At 41.8% G+C, this 24,216-nt stretch overlaps 2 protein-coding genes across 4 annotated transcripts in view; one reads left to right on the top strand and one right to left on the bottom strand.

Annotated features, from left to right (window-relative positions):
• plpp1a (phospholipid phosphatase 1a) overlaps positions 1-24,004 on the top strand; it is a 64,788-nt gene extending 40,784 nt beyond the window's left edge. For all 3 annotated transcript variants that reach the window (XM_060908915.1, XM_060908914.1, XM_060908916.1), the window contains exons 3-6: positions 3,369-3,652; positions 10,028-10,085; positions 20,212-20,388; positions 23,473-24,004. In XM_060908915.1, the coding sequence (XP_060764898.1) occupies positions 3,369-3,652; positions 10,028-10,085; positions 20,212-20,388; positions 23,473-23,592 (639 nt within the window). In that variant the 3' untranslated portion in view covers positions 23,593-24,004. The remainder of the gene's footprint in view (positions 1-3,368; positions 3,653-10,027; positions 10,086-20,211; positions 20,389-23,472) is intronic.
• The window catches only part of mtrex (Mtr4 exosome RNA helicase), a 98,209-nt gene continuing 93,573 nt past the window's right edge, over positions 19,581-24,216 (bottom strand). The window contains exon 27 of the mRNA XM_060908909.1: positions 19,581-24,113. Coding sequence (XP_060764892.1) covers positions 24,061-24,113 — 53 coding nt within the window. The 3' untranslated portion in view covers positions 19,581-24,060. The remainder of the gene's footprint in view (positions 24,114-24,216) is intronic.

Genomic DNA, 24,216 nt, shown 5'->3' with positions numbered 1-24,216 from the left:
CGGAGTTGTGAAACCTGACCAAACCTGGGCGCGATGTTTTGAAGAAATGCACCGTTTTTCAAACTTGTGAGAGTGTCTGTGGTTAATTCTTGACCTTTAATGAAACAAAGACTCTAAAGATCTCATGCAGGGGAAACAGTGTGTCACACAAATCACATGCCCACTTATTTAACCCACAGAAACATGTTTCTCAAGGCATTAGGAAATCCGTCGTAACTTAATAACTCACTCTATTTTGCTGGAAATGCACTCATTTTGTGTACGATTTCGGATATACTCTTTGGCTTTTTGTTCAGCTACACTTGACAGTTCTTTTGGTATAAGCAAATTCTGCAAAAAAGAATATATTTTTTAAAGGAGGACATGTTCTTGAGAGAAATTCTTTTGATTTGGTTTTAACAAGTCACTTCTGTCTGATATCATCAGTGTGCACCTCCTACTCCCGAAAGTTCCCAAGAGACAGTTTCCGTGATGCGAGGTCTGTCGTGTAGGTCTACGTTTCAGCAAAGAAAAACCATGCTCGATTTTATGAAATGTGTTCAACAGTTGCGAAAGTTAGCAGAAATGTCCAAAATTGTGCGCTTTTCCATTCAGGTCAAGTTTTATCGAGCTCGTTTCCGAATCATTTCATCCTCAAAATATATCGAGGCTGCATGTGGTGCCTTTCCAAGCTTGACTTTTCCTCGTTACTGACGTGGTACCATCCAGATGACATCTTTTGTAGCTTTAGGTGCATGTGAGTAAAGTAAATTTTACCTGAAGGCTTTAAAAAGGTACATCAGTGGTCCTTAAAGCCAAATACATGTCCCTTAGACTACGTTCGGACTGCACCCTGAAACGACCCATATCCGATTTTTTTTGCCCATATGCGACCTGTATCCGATTTGTTATTGACAATCTGAACGACACAGATCCGATTTTTTCACATGCGACCCAGGCCGCTTGGATATGTGGTCCTAATTCCGATGCATATCCGTTATTTTCACATGCGACTGCAGTCTGACCGGACAGGTCGCATTCATGCGACCTACACGTCATCAACAAGAGACAAACGTCACTATTCTGCGTTGGCTAATCCCGCCTCTTTGGTGGAAAACAACAACATTTGTACAGTTTTCAGAATTTAAATAGACTTTTTTATAGAATTGATCAAGCTAATGGTGGATTTGGTAGGGACCTGGATGTTGATCTGTTAGCCTGATTAAATGAAACAGTTTCTATAACTGATTTATAACTTAAACCATAATTTGGCACCTTCGGTCTCATTAGTCTGCTGCCCACATTAATCAGATTATTGTGTGAGTTCCGCCGCCGCCACAAAAACCACATCGCCAGGTCTCGCCTCATCTCCATCGCAAACTGCACTGGTGTTTCTGCACCTTGAGCCAGCGCTGAGAGAAGTTGCAGAATTCATCTGGCTATAAACAATCTAAATAAATATTTATAAAAATGTAGAAAAAGTTTATTAATATGACGAAATAAATCTGTGCAAATTATTAAGCCTGAATTAAGAGTTTGGTAATACAGCGGCCGTATCCCAAATGACTGCCTACTGAAGCTCGAGTGCACTATACAGAGTTTAAAAATCCATTACTTCCTAGTAACATGTAGTGCACTTATATAGAAATTAGAGAGACATTTAGGAGTCAACCCTCGTTACCAGGCTACACGTTTTCATTTCAGTTCAGAAACAAAAACACACACGAGACCTCACACTTTAACACTAACCAGATAATTAAACAAACAAACAAAAAAAGAAATCATTAAAAATGAAGAGTGCGCTTTTTTTTTGCTTACGTATTACGTAGATGTGCTTATTACGTGTCAATTTGCGCATGCGGGACACTTTTGGGTCGTTTTCCGTTCATATTGGAGATCGTATACAAGTCTCATATAATTGGTAATGTGAACGGCCTAACAAAAAATCGGATTTCGCAACAAATCAGATATGGGTCGTTTCAGGTTGCAGTCTGAACAGGTACGCTATACTGTTCACATTTCCAGAGTGAAAGCTACATGCTGAAGGCATAAATGATGTATCCTTGATGGTACCACTCCAGCAACAAGGAACAATACAGTTTGACGCATTTGTTTCAGAGAGTGAAGAATGTTAATATTTAAATAATATTGGCTGGCGTCGACTGGTATATCAGATATATTCTATTCAAGCTAGTGTGATGTTGAACAAGTCGAAGACGAGTAGTTGAATGGAATATATCTGATATACCACGAAAAAAGCCAGACATTTTATTATTATTATTATTTATCATCCATACACATTCCTTTCGGGTGTTCAACACGTCTTTCTCTTTCAAAATCTTCTGTATTTAATGAAGCAAACCTGGCGGCCATGTTTGTTTACAAATTGTCCCAGTCGCTCGCTGGCGCGGAAGTTTTACGTCACCGACGTGTGACATCATGTTGTCTCGACAACCGTGCGATATCGTAAACCATATCCAACGCTGGATAGAGTGACGTAATACATGGAGGATGAGCGATATGCTAACAATATTGCATGCTATCAAACCAAATGAATGAAACCCGCTAGAAGGGAATAGAACACGTTTTTACTCCGTTGAAAAAGTGTCCTGTATGGATAATAATACTTCGTACGCAGTGTTTGCTTGATTTTATGAACTGAAACCGAGCTACACCATAAACTTCCTGACGAGTGCGTCTCGGGGTGGGAAGAGGCACGTACTGGTGAAATCAGATGGCAGTGATTTGGGTAAAAGGAATGTTATTTTAGGAACATGTCCTGCTTTAAAAGAATTTAGCCTCACACTGTGCGTACTAACACCTTGCCAAGGAGGAAAATTCAAGATTTCTATGGAGCAAAATATGAGAAAACGAAGCAAACCATCCAGGATTTGAGGCTGAAAAACCAGGCTCACAATGTGGGCTGTTTCACTCCATAGTCAGAACAAGTTCACAGAGCTCGATTCCAAAGAAAACTGGGATTCTACTTAACTTATGTTACAATATATAATATTATTATTACTTTGCAAACATTGAATTAAAATGTACTTAAATGGCGCAGAATCCAGTCCAACCACAGAGCTGTAGATGGTTGAAGGATTTTCTCGGAGACACAAAAATTGGCTCTGTGGCAAGATTTGATCTAATCCAGTCATTAGTGCAGAACATTAGCCATCCAGGTCAGCATGGAAAAAGAAAAAAAAATAATTGAATTGTGAACCATGGGTTCCCAGTGATTTGCTGCATTGTCAACTACCACTTCTGCTCGCTCTTGCCTTCTAATTATTTGAGTGGACATCCTCATCAAGTTATACAGCGTGGCCAAGTTGTAGTGAATTCTCATAGAAATGTGCTACTAAACTGTCTTCTGTCCTTTTCCTTCCTCGCAGATGATCATTGGCGAGTGCATTTCAGTGTATCTAAAACGTATCAAATCAAAGTCCTCTTTCAGCAACAGCTATGTTGCCTGCGTCTATAAAGCAATCGGCACCTTCCTGTTCGGCGCTGCCATGAGCCAGTCCCTCACCGACATCGGCAAGTACTCAATCGGCCGGCTGCGACCTCACTTCCTGTATGTGTGCAAGCCTGACTGGAGTTCGATCAACTGCTCGAGTGAAGCGTACATCGAGGAATTCACCTGCAATGGGGACCCGTGGATGATAAAGGAAGCCAGGTGGGTGATCCTAGGCATTGATCCAAGAGCACACTAACATCTCTAAGTTCAGCTCCATCCACACGAAGAACAGCTTTGCCTTTATACTGAACTTCTCGTCCCAAATCTCTGAAAACATACTAATTTTAAGAGCTTCCTCCATCCGAGTCAACAAAACCTTAACCGTTACCATGTCTTAATAGTTGTTATACCCTATGAAGTCACTTTTACACCTGCATTTTATAATGTCATTGGTTTTCAAGTCATAGATAGTAGAAGTTTTAGTTTTGGCCAGGAACTGATAATCACATCATCAGTTTTTCTTTAGCTAATCGGACACAAGGTACGCCACCACTCATGCAGGAGCAGTTGGCAGGGGCTTCAAAGTTTGGGAGAAAAACTATATATATATATATATATATATATATATATATATATATATATATGCAAGTACGAATTTTTCATGGGGCGGGATGGTTTGGAACAGGTCGTCTAAAATTGGGATAACATTTACCCGGGACAGGTATTTGAGGCGGGTCGTCTAGCTTAAGCTTGATTAGCGTTGTTACGCACGCCAGTGTTTCCCACAGAAATTTTGGAGACTATGGGGGAGGCGCGGGGGTTGTTTAAAATTGAGTGATATGTTAAATATTAAGTTATTACTGAAAAACTATTGATTAAACAAACAGACATTGAGAAATGGTCCTATAAACAACTTTACCAATATAAAAGATTACCAGGACTACAAAAATGCAGAAAAATAGGCTTTACTTATCCAAATGCACCTGTTGGTTCAAAAGTTAAAGTGCAGAGAACCTCACAGCACATGAAGTTACCTTAAAATATAATATAAATGCCTCAGCTTTCATGTAAGAAAAAACACTATTAATACTAGTACTGTGTGCAGGCAGTCTCTCCTGAAGACTAAATTAAACAATAATTATAAACTAATAAAATAAATGGCTCAGGCTTCATAGAAGAAAAAAACAATTTGAACAGAATTTCACAGTATGATGCTGAAGCTGCCTAAACAATGGAAAATAAAATACCATTTTGGCAAAAACGTTGGCATCCAGTATTAAGTAAAAAAATATGTTGCCAGATACTGCTGACGTTTTACAGCCCAAAATATGTTCAAAACCCGCCAAAATGCACTTAAAACCGCCCAGATTGGGCGGGAAAATGCGCAATCTGGCAACACAGGCGGCAGTAATGGCTGCACTCGTGTCGAGGATGTAAACAAAGTTGACGCGGCAACGGACATACATGACATAGTGGATGTAATTTACGTTCACAACTTTTTTTGCTGTCAGAAATATTTAATGTTAAATTTTGTGACTCGACTGACAATAGCCGGCGGCATAACAAGCCATAGCCGGCGATTTGCCGCCGGTGACCGGCTACTTTTGAGACCGCTGAGTTGGGGGTTAGGTGCCTTGCTCAAGGGCACTTCAGCCAGTCCTATTGGTCCAGGGAATCAAACCAGCAACCTTTTGGTCCCAAAGCTGCTTCTCTAACCATTAGGCCATGGCTTCCCCCATGGTCTAGGTAATAGAAACCAGTGGAGAAACACCAGGTTAAAAAGAAAAAAGGAACAGCTTAATCTGTTTTCAGGTGCCGCTTTTATCAGAGTTTCTTGGCTTTGTTTTTATAAACTATGAGCAAGAAATTATAAACCACTTGTGTAAACCGTGATTTTAGAGATTTAAAGGAGGCAGCCAGAAGTCAACCCAACTATAAGAAAGAATCCTATTGGGCAAGTTGTTCAGCTAACAGAGAAATTCCAGCTCATTAAAATGCGCCCTGGGAATTTCTTGGATCTCTGATGCCCTTAAATTCAAATGGTGCACCATCAGCGCTCTGGTCTACTTCATGAGTGGCTTTGAAGTGGAAATTAAGAGCATGTAAAACATTTATGCCCTTCCACTCTACTAGAGCTACTTTCATGTGGTTCTGTCTGTCTGGGAGGCTTTTTTTCCACCCAAGTAAGCATGCACGATCTGTATTTGAACCGTATCAGGCCATTTCTTCTGAAGCACACTCTGATATCTCAGATGGTCAGCACCAAGGTTAGAGGCTTAATGATCCAACAGTTACATGGTCCAGTGGCATTGGATCGAACTTCATAAGAATGCCTCAGTCACTGACGTGCAGTCTGTCCAATTAACAGAGTTCCACTTGGCTCCTGAATCAGGTTTCTGATTGTTCCTGGAGGACCAGGGGGAGACCTTTTGATCATTATTTTCGGTAGCCCTTTCAGTGAGATCCAGTTGCCCACAAGGTTTTGGATCTCTCTAGCGTTTGTGGCGAGACTGCGGTTCACACGCTAGTGTGCTCCAGCCCTGTGGTGAGCTCCTGGAGCCCACACATACAGAGACGAAGAGTCCAACGCTCAAGGTTTCAGTGTGGTTTCTTGGGCCAGACTCAAGGCAAGTGGGGAAAGTTGTTCCAGAACTTTCTCATTAACTAACGGTAGGTGTGGTTCTTGCCTCTGATAGGAAAGCACTCTGCTGAACAAAATCCACTGTTTTTCCTAGGAGACGGAGCCATATATAGAACAAATAAACACGGGGAAGTGGGATGCCAAGAATAATCATGAATCACCTTTCATTAGGTGATACCATGAACATATGGCCTCACAACAAAGCAGGAGTATGTTTGGCTGACCAATCATATCTGCTTAGTCCAGATCTCAGACTTATAAAATAATCTGGAAATAAAGCAACCTTGGCCTTGATGAACCCATGTCAGCTCCAAAGATGATAAATTGATGACGCAAATGTGAGATCAGAGTTGAAAGATTTGAGTCTCGCATTAGATCTGCAAAGCTCTGAGTCTCGCATTAGATCTGCAGTGTCTACTTTGTCTCTCAGCCATACGCAACTGTTCTCTGCTTCTTCGTCTTGAGCCTTGTGACCTGTAATACGATCCATCCAGAGGAACACAGCAGTCCATTTAATCCATTTGAGCTCTTGCATGGCAGCAGTCCAGATGGATTGGTTTTAGCTAGATAAAGGGAAGGCATGTTTACAGTTTTATGCAACTACTGTGTGAAGAGGTTCAAGATTTGTGCTGCCTGATTCTTGATTTAAAAAAAAAAAAAAGTGGTAATGTAGAACTGATGTATAATTTCATCAGCATCTTGACTATCCCTAATTAGTGAAGCTCAAGAGAACATCATCTGAAATATTAGAAACATTTACGATACAGGGCGGCACGGTGGTGTAGTGGTTAGCGCTGTCGCCTCACAGCAAGAAGGTCCGGGTTCGAGCCCCGTGGCCGGTGAGGGCCTTTCTGTGTGGAGTTTGCATGTTCTCCCCGTGTCCGCGTGGGTTTCCTCCACAGTCCAAAGACATGCAGGTTAGGTTAACTGGTGACTCTAAATTGAGCGTAGGTGTGAATGTGAATGGTTGTCTGTGTCTATGTGTCAGCCCTGTGATGACCTGGCGACTTGTCCAGGGTGTACCCCGCCTTTCGCCCGTAGTCAGCTGGGATAGGCTCCAGCTTGCCTGCGACCTTGTAGAACAGGATAAAGCGGCTAGAGATAATGAGATGAGATGAGATCATCAATCCCAACCACCCACCAATCCCATCCATCCATCCGTCCGTCCACCCATCCAACCGTTCCATCAATTCCACCCACCCATCCATCTAATCAATCACATCCATCCTCTCAATCCCATCTGTTCCACCCATCCCTGCATATACCCACCTGTCCGTCCGTCCGTCCATCCATCCATCCATCTGTTCATCCCACCCACCAGCCCATCCATTTGTCTAACGTTATCCAGAGACCAAAATCAGATGTCTGCTCACAAGGCACGCTGCACCCTCTTTTCAAAAAAAAAAGAAGACAAAAACCAGGAAAATTTAAAATGTTAAGTGGGAAACGGTTTCCATTTTTTAAGTTTTATTAAGATTTTTCACCCGAGGTCATTTCCCGATCCCTCCCCGTCTCTCTCTCTCCAGCTCATTTCCTGTCTCTACACTGTCCTATCCAATAAAGGTGAAAAAAGCCCCCCCCCAAAAATCTTTAAAAAAATAAAATAAAAAGACCAAAGGTGCGTAAATGCAAAATAGTAAAGCTTTAAAGATGCACTACATGTCACTTTCTAGGTACAAGACCTTCTGTACACAGAAGGCGTACACTTGACAGTAGCACCCTGTGACGAGGAAAAGTACAGATTAGTCCACTTTTATTTGGCCATATATGATCACGAGCCAAGCAATGTAACATCAATCCAATCTAATATAAATTCATGGTACAAACATGGTATCAATTTTTCCAAAGGGCTCAGCTTTCTGAGAAACGTACAGAATATTGTTCAAAGTGGATTTGCACTTCGCCTTGAAGTGTTAAAGGTTTTTTTTTTGTAAAATTCAACTTTGTGACCATCATCTCCACCAGTATAGTGTAACATTAACAGGATAACGATCTTAGAACTCCGTCATGGTGTAATGTTCTCGTGATATATCGTCACACTCTCACTCAGTAGTAAGCAAGGTTTTTTTTTTCTCTAACACGGTATTGCGACGATGTTCGTTTTATTGACTGCGTATTCGCTTCAGCACTTGTGTTGGTGTGTCTGAGCAGATTCTGGTGCAGTGAGCGATTGGCAAAAACAAGAAGGCACAAAAGCCCTCCGGATACTCAGCCCACCATTATTTTGCTGATCCCATCCATACACTTCCCCCTGCACGTCACTCTCAGCCTGCCCTTCTCACCCGGAAAAGGGTGTGCACACGTTGTTCCAACTTCTCATGTCTCTAGTTAATTGCGCGCGCGTACATGTGCACACACACAGAGACAGAATATTTAAACCCGGTTTGTTTAAAAGAACTTGCAGAGGTCGTTCAGTTTGGCCAAACAAAGATTTATGTAAACCCACATGCCATAAAAAGCTCTTGAGGAGTCTGTGTTGACTCTGCTCCACACCTGTTTCAACTCATCCGAGCATTGACACGGAGCTGAACACTTGCACACGCTTTTCACTAAAACATCAACACAAGTTAATCACAGAATTAGTTTAACAATGCTTTTTTTAAGCCGGATTTTTATCATCAGGTTTTATTGGCCCCCCCCCCCTTTTTTTTAAACTACTCTTAGCTTTTATTTGTTTGTACATTTTCACTGTGTAAAATTGCTAAATTCTAAAAATGTAAATGAATAAATAAATGTTCATGTAAGATTAAATCTCATCTGATTATCTGTAGCCGCTTTATCCTGTTCTACAGGGTCGCAGGCAAGCTGGAGCCTATCCCAGCTGACTACGGGCGAAAGGTGGGGTACACCCTGGACAAGTCGCCAGGTCATCACAGGGCTGACACATAGACACAGACGACCATTCACACTCACATTCACACCTACGGTCAATTTAGAGACACCAGTTAACCTAACCTGCATCTCTTTGGATATATTCAATACAATATAAATCATCACACCATTCTATCGAAACACAGTGTTTCTTTTTTGTTGTCATTTACAGAAATATGGACAGCGAGAATCTGATTCTACGTATATCAGAGCAATGTGCAAATTTTGACATTTAAGTTATTCCACGAAATCGAGTCGTACGTGAGCTGATAGCCGATGAGGTGCGTAGCACCGAGTCGGCTATAATCCATGTGCGACGAGATTGAGTGGAATAACTGTTTTATTCTATCCACATTCACTGGATTTTGAGAAACAGAGCATTTTTATTTTTTGCAAATTTGATAAATGAAAACTTTATATGAAACGTCTGACAAAATCATTTCCGCTTAGAACGAAAGCAAACCGGCGAAATCATAGTAGCAATTTGTGAAAAATGCTGCTATAATAATAATAATTCTTGAAAAAAAAAAAGATATGTTCTTACCATGAAATACTTTTTATTCCATATTGTTGCCTTTTTTAAAAAGTATTTTTGGGGCTTTGTTTTCGAATCGAGTTTTTATTTTGTCCTTGGTTGGTTCAGCAACACGCTCTGCCATTTTGTTTTTCTCTACTCACTGTATATGAGCTGATATCCTGGTAGTAGAGTAGCCAATCAGAGCGCACGATTGCTCATATCCAGTGAATGTGGATAGAATTATTTATTTTATTCTACCTTTAACTGCATACTATTTTGAAAGAACAGCATTTATTTGCCAATAGAAATCAAGAACAAAACAAATTTCCTGAAAACGAGCCTCAATCTGAGAAGGTTGAAAAATATTGTCTAAAGTCCGATAAAAACGGTCCATTTCCCAAATCTATAAGCCTCTAGAATCTGACATTACAGCTCAGGTGAAATTTGAGGAGCAGGACACTTAAGTCTGATTGTTGATTCAGGTCGTGGGAGTGTAAGAGCTCACCATCAGCATTTTAACGCTGTGCTCGCTGAGATCTCTTCTGTTTTTCTGCTTGTGTTGCAGGCTGTCCTTCTACTCCGGCCACGCCTCATTCTCCATGTACTGTATGCTCTTCCTGGCAGTAAGTACCTATTTATAGCTCTATTTAAAAAAAAAAAAAAAAATCAAAGGCTCATCCTACACCCTTGCCAAACAGCCGGGCAACACCTTCATAACACACAGGGAAAGGTAGACATTTAATAATATAGAGTGAAGATTATAGCCTTCCTCAGGTTAGGCCTGTGTCCTAATAATTAACTCAAGCTCTATTCATAATAGAAAACTTTTTTTTTTCCTCAACACGTCTTCTAGACATTTCTAACTGAACACCTTCTCAGTCACATGTATGGATTAAAAATGGAAAATACAATCGTATTACGGATCAGATCGTACATTTAGACTTGATAGTCCTTTCATAACACGCTTTCAGAAAGCACAAGGTCTGTTTAGCATTCTGTAATCTCAAGAGGCAAAATGTGCTTCAGAACCAAACCTTGGAAACAGAATACTGAGAAACACAACTCCAACGGACCAACAGTTGAGCCCTGAGGCACACCTTTAGATTTAGATCCGTGAATTATTTTACACTGGATTTATGTTAAGTGGATGTGGAAAATCAGAACTTGTGACTCAAAGGAAGAACTGTGTATAAAAGGCTCAATCTGTATTTGTGAAACAAAATGTTTTTCTTTTGAAAAAAATTGTCAGCATCTGATTAGACAGCTCAGGAAAACGACCATCTTAGGGGTATATTTGTATCCATTTAACGTATCCGTATAGTGCTCCAAATCATTCATATCCGAATCTGGATTTAAAGCCGAAATGGGTGTGGCCTAAACAGCAACATCGTTTTTTGTGCTTTTTTTTTTTTCCCTTCCTTCCTTTCAAATAAATAAACCTGTCCTACTGAAGGTGGTAATGTCAGCAGTGACAGCATGAAGTGTTTTGTTCTGGCTCTGACACTTCAACCTCATCTACTTGACTCCAGTTCATATTTGGTTTAAAGTGCAGATGTTCACAAAACTATTACTTTTTGCCTGTCTGCACTTCTTTCTAATTCATTTAGTTGGTTTTATTTCCCAAAATATATGCAACTGACCAGCCAAATACTAAGGATGACTGAATAAATGCTGTACATTCATGTTAATGAACATGGTTTTCTTTTCTGATCGCTAGTTTGCAACCTCAAGAATGTAATATATGTTTAAAAAAAAAAAAAAGACCCTGAGGCTTACGAGTGGCACAACAGAAAAGCTTTCACTCTACGGTCTGGAGATCGCAACTTTGAAACTGGACGATTTCACAGCCATCTGTGGCCAGGAGTCCAAAAGAGCAAATCTGGCTGGGTGGGAGGGATAACATACTTTATTCTATCCACATTCACTGGATATGAGCAATCATGCGCTCCGATAGCCTAGTAGTAGAGTAACCAATCAGCTCATATACCACGAGTAGTCTGGGCGGCGCGGCGCGGACTGGGGATAGTGCGGCCCGGTCGACAGCCACGTCGGAGGTGGAGGGGCCCCGTCCCTAGCCAACCTGGGGTAGGGACTCTGGCCACCTTCGCCCCCGATGAGTAGAGAAAAACAAAATGGCAGACCGTGTTGCTGAACCAACCGAGGATGAAATAAAAACTCTACTGGAAAACAAAAGCCCAAAAATAAAAAAGCAACAAAATATGGAATCATCTGATGGTAAGAACATTCCCCCCCAAGAATTATCACATTTTTCACAAATTGCCACCACCATATCGCCGGTTTGTTTACATTCCAAGCAGAAATTTCGTCGGACATCATCTGTGAAGTTATTTATTTATTGAATTTGCTAAAAATAAAAATGCTCCGTTTCTCAAAATACAGTGAATGTGGATAGAATAAAACAGTTATTCCACTCAATCTCGTCGTACGTTGCTTATAGCCGACGCGGTGCTACGCGCCTCATCGGCTATCAGCTCGTACGACTCGATTTCGTGGAATAACTGTTAACTAGCCAATTACGGGCTTCTGTGAGGAAAACGGGCGAACATTACTTTGAGTGTGTTACGCCACCCCATGATGCAGCAGTTAGAAAAGATGTGCTTGGTGGCGCCATGTTTCTCAGATAAAACATGCGATACCCTTCACCCTCCTGGACTTGCAGCTGTTGTACAATAGTGGAGAGTCAGCGAGTGGTGAAAAATTGGGCAAGACTAAATCCGCTACATATCGCTGAAGTGCTTTTGCTTAAAGTACACTGTAATTTTGTTTTTGAATATTTGAGAAATCACAATCTTCAACATTTAAGAGAAAAACCCCCACACTTGTCCCTGACTGAATCATGTATATTTTTTTCTATGATGCATCATTAGAATTTCACAGATTTTGACCAAAAGCTAGGCATTTATTGGAGCATGAAAACAGTAATTTGGGGCCTTTCATTTAGTGCCAATTAACTTTTATAGCGACCTAGCTATCCCTTTTGTTTGATACAACCTTTATAACCCGTGTCCTTCATGTGCACCTCCTCAAGTGCTCTCACACCCCATCACTACATTTATCTTCTCACCTGTGACGTCATGAAGCAGCACTCGGGTCTGCTGTTCTTCAATACGCAACTCACCTCATGGGAAGACACGAGTTATTACCCGTCGTAAATGAGTCACATGCATGTAGCAACCATAGCGAGGTCTACATGACGCTCCTATAAGCCGTAAGTAGCGTCAGTGTACGTACAAACAGTTTCCTTCCTGTATAATGATGGAAAAGTAAGATAACTGGGGCCAGAGAGCTGTTATCAGGGGCTTGAGCAAGACTTTTAATCATCCAGTGCTCAGCTCTGTGCTTGGATTGAATTCAATTTCATTTATTCAACTGTCAGACGAAGAAATCAAATAATTATGTATATATTTCAATATAGACTTGTGGAAGGTGTAAAAATTGCACTCTAGTACATAAAAGCTGAATCCTGTTCAAACTGGGTTTTTAATAAGCAATGAGAGAATTTCTACTCAAGCAAAGTTGTAAAGGAACATTGTACAGCATTATGGGATGAAACACACCAGTGACTTCAGTTCACACTAAATGCAATATACTTTTATTCAGAAATTTTGCATTTTTTAACTGTTTGAATTTTTTCCCCAACCTGTTGTTAGTGATTGATGCTAGTTGAACTTTTTGATACACAACGCACTGACGTTGCAATCCTGTTGCTCGGTTCTGGCCAAAACATTTTGGTTTGGTTTGCATTAAGCTGGAGAGACGTATTGAATGCAGGACAAACATCTGCTCAAATAGTCACTAGATTTGTGGCAAAGCTCTTTTTTTTTTTTTTTTAAATCACCATTTCTAGCAACTTTATTTTCAGAAGGTTAATAAACCAGTTTATCTCAGATTGGACTTTCTGCTAAAACTAAAATCAATATGATGTTAGACAAAAATATATCAGTTAAAAAGTATATATCAGTTATCAGATATCAGTTATATATCAGACAAAAATATATCAGTTCCAAAGGTAAATCAGTCCAAATACCTATTTATTTAGAAATCTAGTTACTTAATGATAATGTTGAAGTATTTTGATCAAAAGACTCCACTATGAACTGTAAAAATAATACATAAACTAGACAGAGGCTATGACTAAAGTCACAGTAATTTACGCTAGCTGACCTTTGTCAAATGAAGATCAAGGAAAAGTTGGACCCTGCTACCCTAAACAAAATAAATATAACTGGGGGAAAAAAAAAAAACATGAAAATTGACTTTTTTTTAAATTAGTGACAACTGAAAAAAGCACCCGTTTTTCATGGATCATTCTGGTTTAATGATCCAGATCAGCACCAAAAGTCATAGCAACGTAATTCAACCCAGAGGTATTCTTCATGTGAAATTTGGTGATTGGTTGAAAGCTGAAGGAGAAATAGCATCCTAAAATATGTTAGGATGATGATAGATACTGTGACCTAAAGTCACAGTAATTCATGTCTGGTCAGCATCCCCTATAGCTCTGGAACAGTAAGAGATTGAAAAAAAATTGAAAGCCGAGGGAGAAATGGCGTCCTAAAAAACATTAGGATAAGAATAATAAAGTGGAAAGATCCTGAACGCTAGCGCAAATTAACCACCAAACAAAAAATTCACACAGTTCAAATGTTTCCACAAAACATTCCACATAATATTTAGTCAGTGTTTTTAGCATATTTGTTGCAGGATGTGTTCATATACAAGCTGTTACGCGAGGTTGGTGGTCGTGATCCTGATGGGGTGTTACTGTAGGTTGTACGTCCAACGTGAGCCAGTGATCTGATGATGCTGTCGAGACGAGCAGGAGGAGCCCAAAGGTCATTAGTTGTCGTGCTTCTTGCCACATGTTGTGATGCTGCAGATTTCGGCTGAACATTCGGAAATCTCCAACGGTGTCTAAGAATCTGTAGCTGATGGTTAGCTCTTAGTACTTGAGGTTTGACGATGCATCAGTCATTATACTCATCTCATTATCTCTAGCCGCTTTATCCTGTTCTACAGGGTCGCAGGCAAGCTGGAGCCTATCCCAGCTGACTACGGGTGAAAGGCGGGGTACACCCTGGACAAGTCGCCAGGTCATCACAGGGCTGACACATGGACACAGACAACCATTCACACTCACATTCACACCTACGGTCAATTTAGAGCCACCAGTTAACCTAACCTGCATGTCTTTGGACTGTGGGGGAAACCGGAGCACCCGGAGGAAACCCACGCGGACACGGGGAGAACATGCAAACTCCACACAGAAAGGCCCTCACCGGCCACGGGGCTCGAACCCGGACCTTCTTGCTGTGAGGCGATAGCGCTAATCACTACACCACCGTGCCGCCCCCAGTCATTATACAATGATTAAAATTTGGTCTGGTTTTATGGCATTCACACACGTTTCCTCTGTGGTAAAGGTTTTGCTTTTGCCACATCTTGAATGCCGTTGTCTAGTTTTTTTTTTTTTTTTAATTCAAAACATTTTCATGCAATGCAGACTAAACTATTTCCTTCTATGTAGAACAGGATAAAGCGGCTAGAGATAATGAGATGAGATAAATAAACTTAGTATCATACATAGCAAGTGAATGCCCTTTGAGACACAATGGTAACTGTATAACGGCCTTTATCTATGAGGAAACAAACACAAAAAAATCTAGACAAGAGGCTTTGGAGATGTTTTGTTTCTGCAAAACAAAACCTTGCTGCGATACAGTCGTTGCTGTTACGCCTCATGGTTTGTTTTTCTTTCAAACGTTAACCTTAAAACCTTTTCGTGCACTGTAGCCCTGCCAAATTAAAATAAATCAGCTGAATTACAGTCGAGACTCTTTATTTACGATCTTCGTCCTGGTTACACTGCGTAATTCAGAAATGATTACATCTCATTCGAGGCGTTTTACTGTAAGAAAATGACGCCAATTAGAGACAAATATTTTCAGTCACCATGCTACGAGAACGGGATATACCAGTACTGTTGACATGCGGCAGGAATAACGTGGTACGTCTCTTAAACCCTGTGGCAAGTTCAAATAAATAGACATTAGCAACTTTTGTAAGAGACTCAATTAAAAGACAATCCACTTTTAAACAATATTCTAGCAGTTTCCCTCTTGCTCGGTTACTGGGTTGGGGTTTTTTTTTCCCCCCAGGAGGTTGCAAGCTTCAAATCATTATTTTGGGTTGTGTGGTTATTCCACTGTTCCAGTCCAATAGCGCAGCGTCTTAAACCACAATACAGTAACAACACAAACCGCAGTGGTGGTGGTAAAGTTCCTGCTGTGCACATCAGGATGCTCACAACAGGAGGAGTGCGTTTGGAATAGTCAGCAGTGTCAGCAATGACAAAGCGCGCTCTCTCTCTCTCGCAGTGTGTAACAGGGCTGGGTTTTGTGTTTTTTTTTTTTTAAACCCATACTATACATTTCTGAATATAGAAGCTGAATCATGCTTTACAGCTGTCGGGGAGATGCCATACAAGGTGTAATCAATGTAATTGTATTTGCCCATCCCTAAAAAAAACCACAGCAATTATGGTATAAACACAGACGAGAAGTGTTTCTGTGCTACGAGTTTTGCAGCAGGGAACTTCTCTCAGCAAGACATTCATTGATTAAAAAAAAGAACGAAAAAAAAAACCCCAACCCTTTTGAATTTGCCTTATTTTTTTTCCTTCCCAGATTTCATTGCCTTCGATATTTACCACCACCATCCTGTTCATTATTTCTATTAATTATTTTCTTCCCCACATTAAATCTACATGCTGAATCATGATCGAGTGCTAGCTTTTCCATAGTCCATGTACGAAACCTGAGTGGCGAAGTAGACATTTGTCAACTTAACAATCCATCAAACATCTGGAGCACACCATTTCATTCATCAAGCTCCATCCATGACCTCTCATCTCATTATCTCTAGCCGCTTTATCCTGTTCTACAGGGTCGCAGGCGAGCTGGAGCCTATCCCAGCTGACTACGGGTGAAAGGCGGGGTACACCCTGGACAAGTCGCCAGGTCATCGCAGGGCTGACACATAGACACAGACAACCATTCACACTCACATTCACACCTACGGGCAATTTAGAGTCACCAGTTAACCTAACCTGCATGTCTTTGGACTGTGGGGGAAACCGGAGCACCCGGAGGAAACCCACGCGGACACGGGGAGAACATGCAAACTCCACACAGAAAGGCCCTTGCCGGCCCCGGGGCTCGAACCCAGGACCTTCTTGCTGTGAGGCGACAGCGCTAACCACTACACCACCGTGCCACCCACCATCCATGACCTTTTTTTATTTTTAAAACACCCCCCCATTTATCAGGGATGAGAGTGGGTGGTCATCAAAAAAGCAGAAAACAAGATGCCCCCCCGGAAAATTCTGAAAAATAAGGCCTTACGAACCACTTGTCCTGCAATCTGAGCTGTAGTAGATAAATACATCTGTTGTCTTTTTTATATATCTCATCTCATCTCATTATCTCTAGCCGCTTTATCCTTCTACAGGGTCGCAGGCAAGCTGGAGCCTATCCCAGCTGACTACGGGCAAAAGGCGGGGTACACCCTGGACAAGTCGCCAGGTCATCACAGGGCTGACACATAGACACAGACAACCATTCACACTCACATTCACACCTACGCTCAATTTAGAGTCACCAGTTAACCTAACCTGCATGTCTTTGGACTGTGGGGGAAACCGGAGCACCCGGAGGAAACCCACGCGGACACGGGGAGAACATGCAAACTCCGCACAGAAAGGCCCTCGCCGGCCCCGGGGCTCGAACCCAGGACCTTCTTGCTGTGAGGCGACAGCGCTAACCACTACACCACCGTGCCGCCCTCTTTTTTATATATTTACATGAAAATGTTTCAAATCAATAGGAGTATTGTTTGAATTCAAGATAAAATCACATTCTACATTCAAGGGTATGGTTATAATTCATGATCAACAAAAACGACAAACTAAATTCACGTTAAACTTAAGTTTTATTAATTATCAAAATGTTCATATATTAAATAAAATTTTAGGGTGACTGACCTTTTCTCCCCATGTCCTCATTAGTTGCATATGATTTTCTTCAAAAAGTCTTTTGAAATATTTGTTTTCAAAACTGTCAGCATTAATTCTGATTTACTGACTATCATATACATGTTCAATGTATTAAATCAAACGAATGCTAAGTTTATGGGATGATGTCTATGTACACTTTATACAATTATAGTTCAGTCACTTCTCATTTTCATTTAATCATTTCGACGACTTCTTCAGCTTTTTGGCCAAAGACAAGAGCTCGTCAGTCCTCTGTTTTTTTATACCAGCATTGATTTCACGTACCTTTGCTTCGTCTCGCTCGTCAATTGTATTCGGCGTTTTGAGTAAAAAAGCCGATACGAAAGAGAAATATTTTTGATGAACATGTGCAAGTTTTGATAAAATAGAACAGATGCGGGTACTTTTGTAAGAACTGTTATGATTGGCTTTTGTTCTCTCCCACACTCTTGTAAGAACTGTTATGATTGGCTATCATGCTCTCGCCAGCGATGTTTTGGCCAATTACATTGTAGATAACACGTATTCTACCGCGAGACTACAGACGGCGAAAATGTAAACATGTAACATCATCGTAGGAATGAATTGCGCTTGAGTATCACGAAGGAACATACCCCAATCCCCCTCAATAAATGAAAAAAAAAAAATTAAAAATCTCAACGGATTTGGCATAATATAAAAAGGTTGATTTTTACTCAGAAAAAGCGGAAAACTCTCATCCCTGATTTATGCTTTTAACTAGCTTTCATTATTGCCGCTCATTCTACTGGCACTATGTATTTACGGTGCTATTATTTTTCATTAGCATCATTATCCTGCTGCCATGCAAAGCTGCATCCCACCAAACTGTTTTATATTACTATAACAGACCCCTAAGGCTACATCCACACGACAACGGCAACGAGATTTTTTTTTTTAGCGGGTAAAAAAAATATCGCGTCCACATGGGCAACGGATCAGTAAAATATCAGGTACATATGGCAACGCGACGCTTGCTGAAAACGATGCAATACCACCTCTACGTGCGCTGTAAGACGGTCCCATCGGAGACACCAGAACAATAGAAGAAGTAGGACGCATGCGCATAAACCCCTTCTTCTAGTCATGTCGTCGTGACGTCATCGTAAACAAATCCGTTCTACTCATCCAGACGACTTCGCACCGGCACCGTTGCCAGATTTTTCCACTCTGGAAACCGTTCTCAAAAAAATGTAGTTTTGGGGCACCCAAAACGCCGGTGCCGTGTGGACACCAGGCCGAAACGATAAAAAATTATCGGATTCACCTGAATCCGTTGCCGTGTGGACAGGGCCTAAGTCTTTAATCCCTGACATACATAATTTACAGTGTACTTTTAGTTCAGGGAACACACTGTCATGATGACGGTGACACCTGAAGGCTGTGAGCAGGCACTGGGTTTAATGGGTTCATCTGCCACCTGACCCCAGCTGCTCTGGATCATCAACAATTAATGAGCACCGTCATGACAACAGAAGCATTTTCTAAGCAGGATGGATATCCTTGCCTTCAAAAGTAGTCCAATTATCTGCATTTTGTTTTTAGAGCATTCAGTGCGTTTACATGCACATAGAGAAAATCGAATTTCTGCCGTTGCTCGACTGAAATCGAAGTTCAAAATGCCATGTATACACCTTAATTCGGCTGAAATTGAACCGAACTTGATTTCTCGGAATCGAGCTACACGACCTAGATTATGCGATTTCTGCCGAGCTACTTAGTGCATGTAAACCCTATTGAGCTACGTATTCGAGCTACTTACTTCAGCACTGCCCCTTCCGGAAGTGACGAGTGACGAGACCACAAGCGGGAAACACAACAGCCTCGGTCGGCATGACAACGGCATGAATCTTTTTCTTTTTGTGGCATTGTTTGCACTGTTAAAATTTAGCTCACTTACTGTATCACCAAATACATCTGTACAGCTGTTGCATAGCTGTGAATTGTGTACATAAGTCACTGTATGTGTGTGTATATATATAGATAGATGTCCAACATCTGAAGAATGTCAATAAAAACAAAACAATTTAACTTTGTGTTTATTAAGACAAGTTAAATTGTAAGCAAAAAAAAAATATTTTTTTGTAAGCAAAAAATGGACTTTAGAAAAATATACAATTGTGCAAAATAAGTTGTCTTACAAAACAGTGGTCTGCGCAGGACAGTTTGTAGCCATACAGTCTGTTAGAGCAAGCCTAACAGCTTGAACACGGAACTGCCAATGTTGCCAGATTGGGGGTTTTAAGTGCTTTTTGGCGGATTTGAACATGTTTTGGGCTGGAATACGTCAGCAGTATCTGGGAACAGTATAGCTCTTCTTCATGACGACAACCGGAAGTGTACCAACACGATGGGGCATGTAGCGCCACGTGTGGCTCGGGTGCACAATGCACCTTACACAATAGCTCGATTTCACAGTTGCATGTAGGATTGGATTTCTCTGGCACTCCTGCTGGGACCCTTTGCTCGATTACCGACAGTAGCTCGATTTGGATGTGCATGTAAACGTACTGATTGTTTTCCACATGCTAATTTTTACACACCTCTGCCAATTAAGCAGCAAACACTAAACATCCCTTCACTGAGTAGTGTAAAGGTTTTGTACATTTTATATCATATATCATTCACACCTCTAAATCACTTCTTCCTTCTCTCAGCTTTATCTGCAGGCTCGATGGCAGGATGAATGGGCTCGACTCCTACGACCCACAATCCAGTTCTTCCTGGTTGCTGCATCTATATACACAGGACTGTCCCGCGTGTCCGACTATAAACACCACTGGAGCGACGTCCTCACGGGCCTCATACAAGGAGCGGGCATGGCCTTACTGGTGGTAAGGGTCCTTGTCTCCGCCTAGATATATTGGTTATTATACACCGTCTTCACAAAGGGGTTTTAAAATTAATTTTCCCACCTTTTTAGGAAAAAAAATCCACACACCGCCTGAGGAATTCTGTTTAAAGTCTATCCTGGTCATGTTTATTTTTAAGCAGGGTGATTATGGCACATACTGTTCAGCTCTTCAGGTTTTACTGCAGTCTTAAAACACAAAATCACTTGACCTGTCACCTTTCAGTAGCTAATGATCCTCCCTGTCCTCAATCAGGTCCTGACCGACTCCTACACATGAGCTCTGTAACCTGGCTAGCAAGCAGCTTCTTTTCAGTGTTAAAACTGATGTTTGCAGGGCATTATGGGTAACACTTGAAGTAAATGACCATCAGGACCAACTTTAAATGTGACCGAGTGCAGGTGTAGTAACACTTTGGCAACCAAAAAAAAAATAATAATTACTTTGGAACAGATTGTCTGATCCATTTATTTTAAGAGCAAGCTCATTATTTAAATGGGTTCAGTAATATTTTAGGTGTTTACTAGAGCCCTAGAGCTTTTTATTCCCCTAAAGACATGTTTATTGTTTTTAACAGGACCAGACCCGTCATTTGCATTACCACTAAAGTATGCGTTTTTGTTAAAGTGTCCATGACCAAAATCCTATTTAGAAACTTATCAATGTGGACATTGGGTGTTACTCAGACAATTCGGTTGCCTGGAAACCTAACTGACTGGGCTGAGAAGTGGTCGTTAACATAATGTAATAAAACGTGCACTAGCAAACTAACTGGCTATAATTCAGACTAAGGGAACAACGGTGTGGCTGTAATCCCCATCAGCTCCTGATAAGGGTTCTGTTGTATCACATCATTCACACCCTCGACACGGTTTCAGATTCTGAAAAGACCACGTTGTCATGTCACGTGCAAGTTCCTCTATTACATCCCTCTATTAAAGAACACCCAATGTGTGTAGTGCAGCAGGCGGTGGGATTTGGAAGCATATGCATCGAGGTTTACAGATAGCCTTTTAAACATTCACGCCAGACGATGACATTCATTTTGCAAAAGTCGACAGGATGCGTGTTCTTTCTCATTGAACAAACGCTGTAACTTGCAATTTCCAAGCAGGAAAAACCTAATGCTGCTTTTCCACTACCAACGCGGCTGAGTTGGGCTGAGTCGGGCTGAGCGGGGCTGTTGGAGTTGCATTTCGACTACAACCGCGCTGAACCGTGCTGGCTGGAAGTGGGTGGACACATTGGGTGGAGGTCGCGAAAGTGGGTGGACGTCACTCGATGTCGTTAGGCGGCGCAAACAGTGACATCAGTGATCTTTTAAGCGGTAGTCTCACGACCCGGATAGTAAACAATAAACATGGAGTCGTTAGTGTTGCTGGTCTTGGTGCTGTGGCTTGTTGTCACCGACAACGCCAACAGATACTGGCAAGAGCGTATAGATGAGGCGAGGCGCATAAGGCTTCAGAAATTCTCGTAATTCGTAATTATTATTCTTCCGGGTTTACGGTGTTTACAGATCCCAGCGTGCTCGCGGGGCGTGTGTGGGCATGTGAGGACACTCCTCCTCACCAATCAGTGCACAGGGGAGTGTCTGGCTCACGCCCCTAGCCCCACTCGGCTCGGCTCGCTTCAGCCCCACTCCAAAACCGTGCGAGTTTTGGGTGCTAAGCAGGGCTGAAGCGAGCTGAGTCATGCTGCTCTAAGGTAGTCGAAACGCGAGCCGTGTTGGGCTGAAGCGAGCTGAAAAAGGGTAGTGGAAAAGGGCCATAAGATAACGTCCCTTAAGCCTAGGTCACAACCGGACGTGCGATTTTTGGCGTTTCCCCAAATCGCGGAGAAAGACGCACGTTGGCCGTAAGTTTGTCTTGCAACCTGAAAAAACGTAAGCGCCCATAGAGTTTGTTTGACATGACAAAGAACCTCTGCGGCCGGTCTGCGGCTTGAAAATCAGCACGTCACACGCGCGCCCTCCGTGCGTTTCTTGCACGTAGACTGGCCGTAGGAGCACGTATGGCCGGTTGTGACCGAGGCTTTAAGGGTCTCGAACATCCAAGTTCAGCAAGCGACATCAAATCAGCATAGTAACCAACATGTAACGTGTCTAAATATACACTTGCTGGCCACTTTGATAGGAACTTGTTCTTGATTTTAAGATTCCTGTTCTTGGCTGCAGGAGTGGAACCCAATGTTGCATGCTTTTCTGCTCACCACAGCTGTAAAGAGTTACCTATATCCTTCCTGGCAGCTCGAAACAATGTCCATTTTTCTCAGACCCCTCTTAATCAACAAGGCGCTCGTTTCCACCCACAGAACTGTCGCTCGCTCACTTTTTTGTTTTCTGCACCATTCTGGGTAAACCCCATGAGACCAGCACTTTCTGAAATACTCAAACCAACATCCATGCCACAGTGAAAGTCAGTCATGCTTTGAGATCACAATTTTTCCCATTCTGATGTTTGAAGTGAACGTTAAAGCCTAGGTCACGACTGGAATAACTGGACGTGCGATTTTTGGCGTTTCCCACATAGCTGCGTTTTTTTTTGTTCGTGGAGAAAGACGCACGTTGGCCGCAAGTTTGTCTTGCAACCTGAAAAAAACGTAAGCGCCCGTAGAGTTTGTTTGACATGACAAAGAACCTCTGCGGCCGGTCTACGGCTCGAAAATCCACGTCGTACGCGCGCCCTCCGTGCGTTTCTTGCACGTAGACCAGCCGTGACCGAGGCTTAACTGAAGAATTGTATCTGCATGATGTCAAGGGAACTGCACAGAACAGTGGGTGTTCCTAATAAACTGTGCATCACAGTGGTTTGCTGGCTGGACAGATGAACATGGAGGCATTCATGTTTCTTGCCCACACTGGAGAAAGAAAACAGTGCCTGAAAATTCCAACTTCCTGCTTTGACGACTCATCTAAGCAACTACAAACCAAAACTCAACTCAAGCGTGGCGGACATGAAATCAGTTTGAGTTTGCGATTTGTCCACTCTTGTATTCTAAGCCTTGTTCCATCTTTTATTTATTTATATAAAACCCTATAGCATAATCCTTACATTTCTCCCTCAGGTCTTCTTCGTGTCTGATTTCTTCAAGAAGCCACCAGCCCCAAAGAAAGATGACGAGATAGTGCACACTACTCTCCAGGAGACACCGACTAATGGAAACCACTATGATGCCACTAACTGAAGCTGCACCAAACACCGAAGCCACGTTCTGCGTCTCGCTGTTCCGACAGCACGGTCTATCAGCGCACACCGACTGTGAGGAAGGACCACTGGGGTGGAAACCTGTGAATGTAACCCCTGCTTTCCCCTTCTGCTCTGCCCAGACTCTGCGTCTCGTGATGCCTTTGGGCTGCTGATGCTGCTTTCCTGTGTATGATGCTAACAGATTTGCTCCTCTAGCAAAGTTTTTTTTTTTAAAGAAAAATAACTCTTGCTATACACCTTTTTTTTTTAATTAAAATTATGTTAAAACACTATGTACAAAAAAAAAAAAAAAAAACACACCAAAAACACATTGTGCTGTCTGAAGACAAAAGAAGGAAGTCATTGGAGTCGTGAAGCTGAATGTTAATAAACATGTTCTGTCACCACCATCATGTTGTTGTCTTGATGATAAAGGGAAGGAATTTCTCAACAGCAGCTTCATCCTTCAGAGGTAAAGACTGGCAGCAAACACAATGTCACGCTTGATCTTCGTGATGCCTGGTTTGGGGGGGAAAAAAAAAAAAAAAGGAGACAGCATGTCAAAGCTGTGAAATTTCAAGAAAAAGGTTGGAGCTCATTTCATCAGGCAGGTTTGTGAATC

The sequence above is a fragment of the Neoarius graeffei genome, chromosome 25 (genome assembly GCF_027579695.1).
Source record: "Neoarius graeffei isolate fNeoGra1 chromosome 25, fNeoGra1.pri, whole genome shotgun sequence".
Lineage (NCBI taxonomy): Eukaryota > Metazoa > Chordata > Actinopteri > Siluriformes > Ariidae > Neoarius > Neoarius graeffei.
Note: the sequence above shows the minus strand (reverse complement) of the source record. Positions and strands in the feature narration are given on the sequence as shown.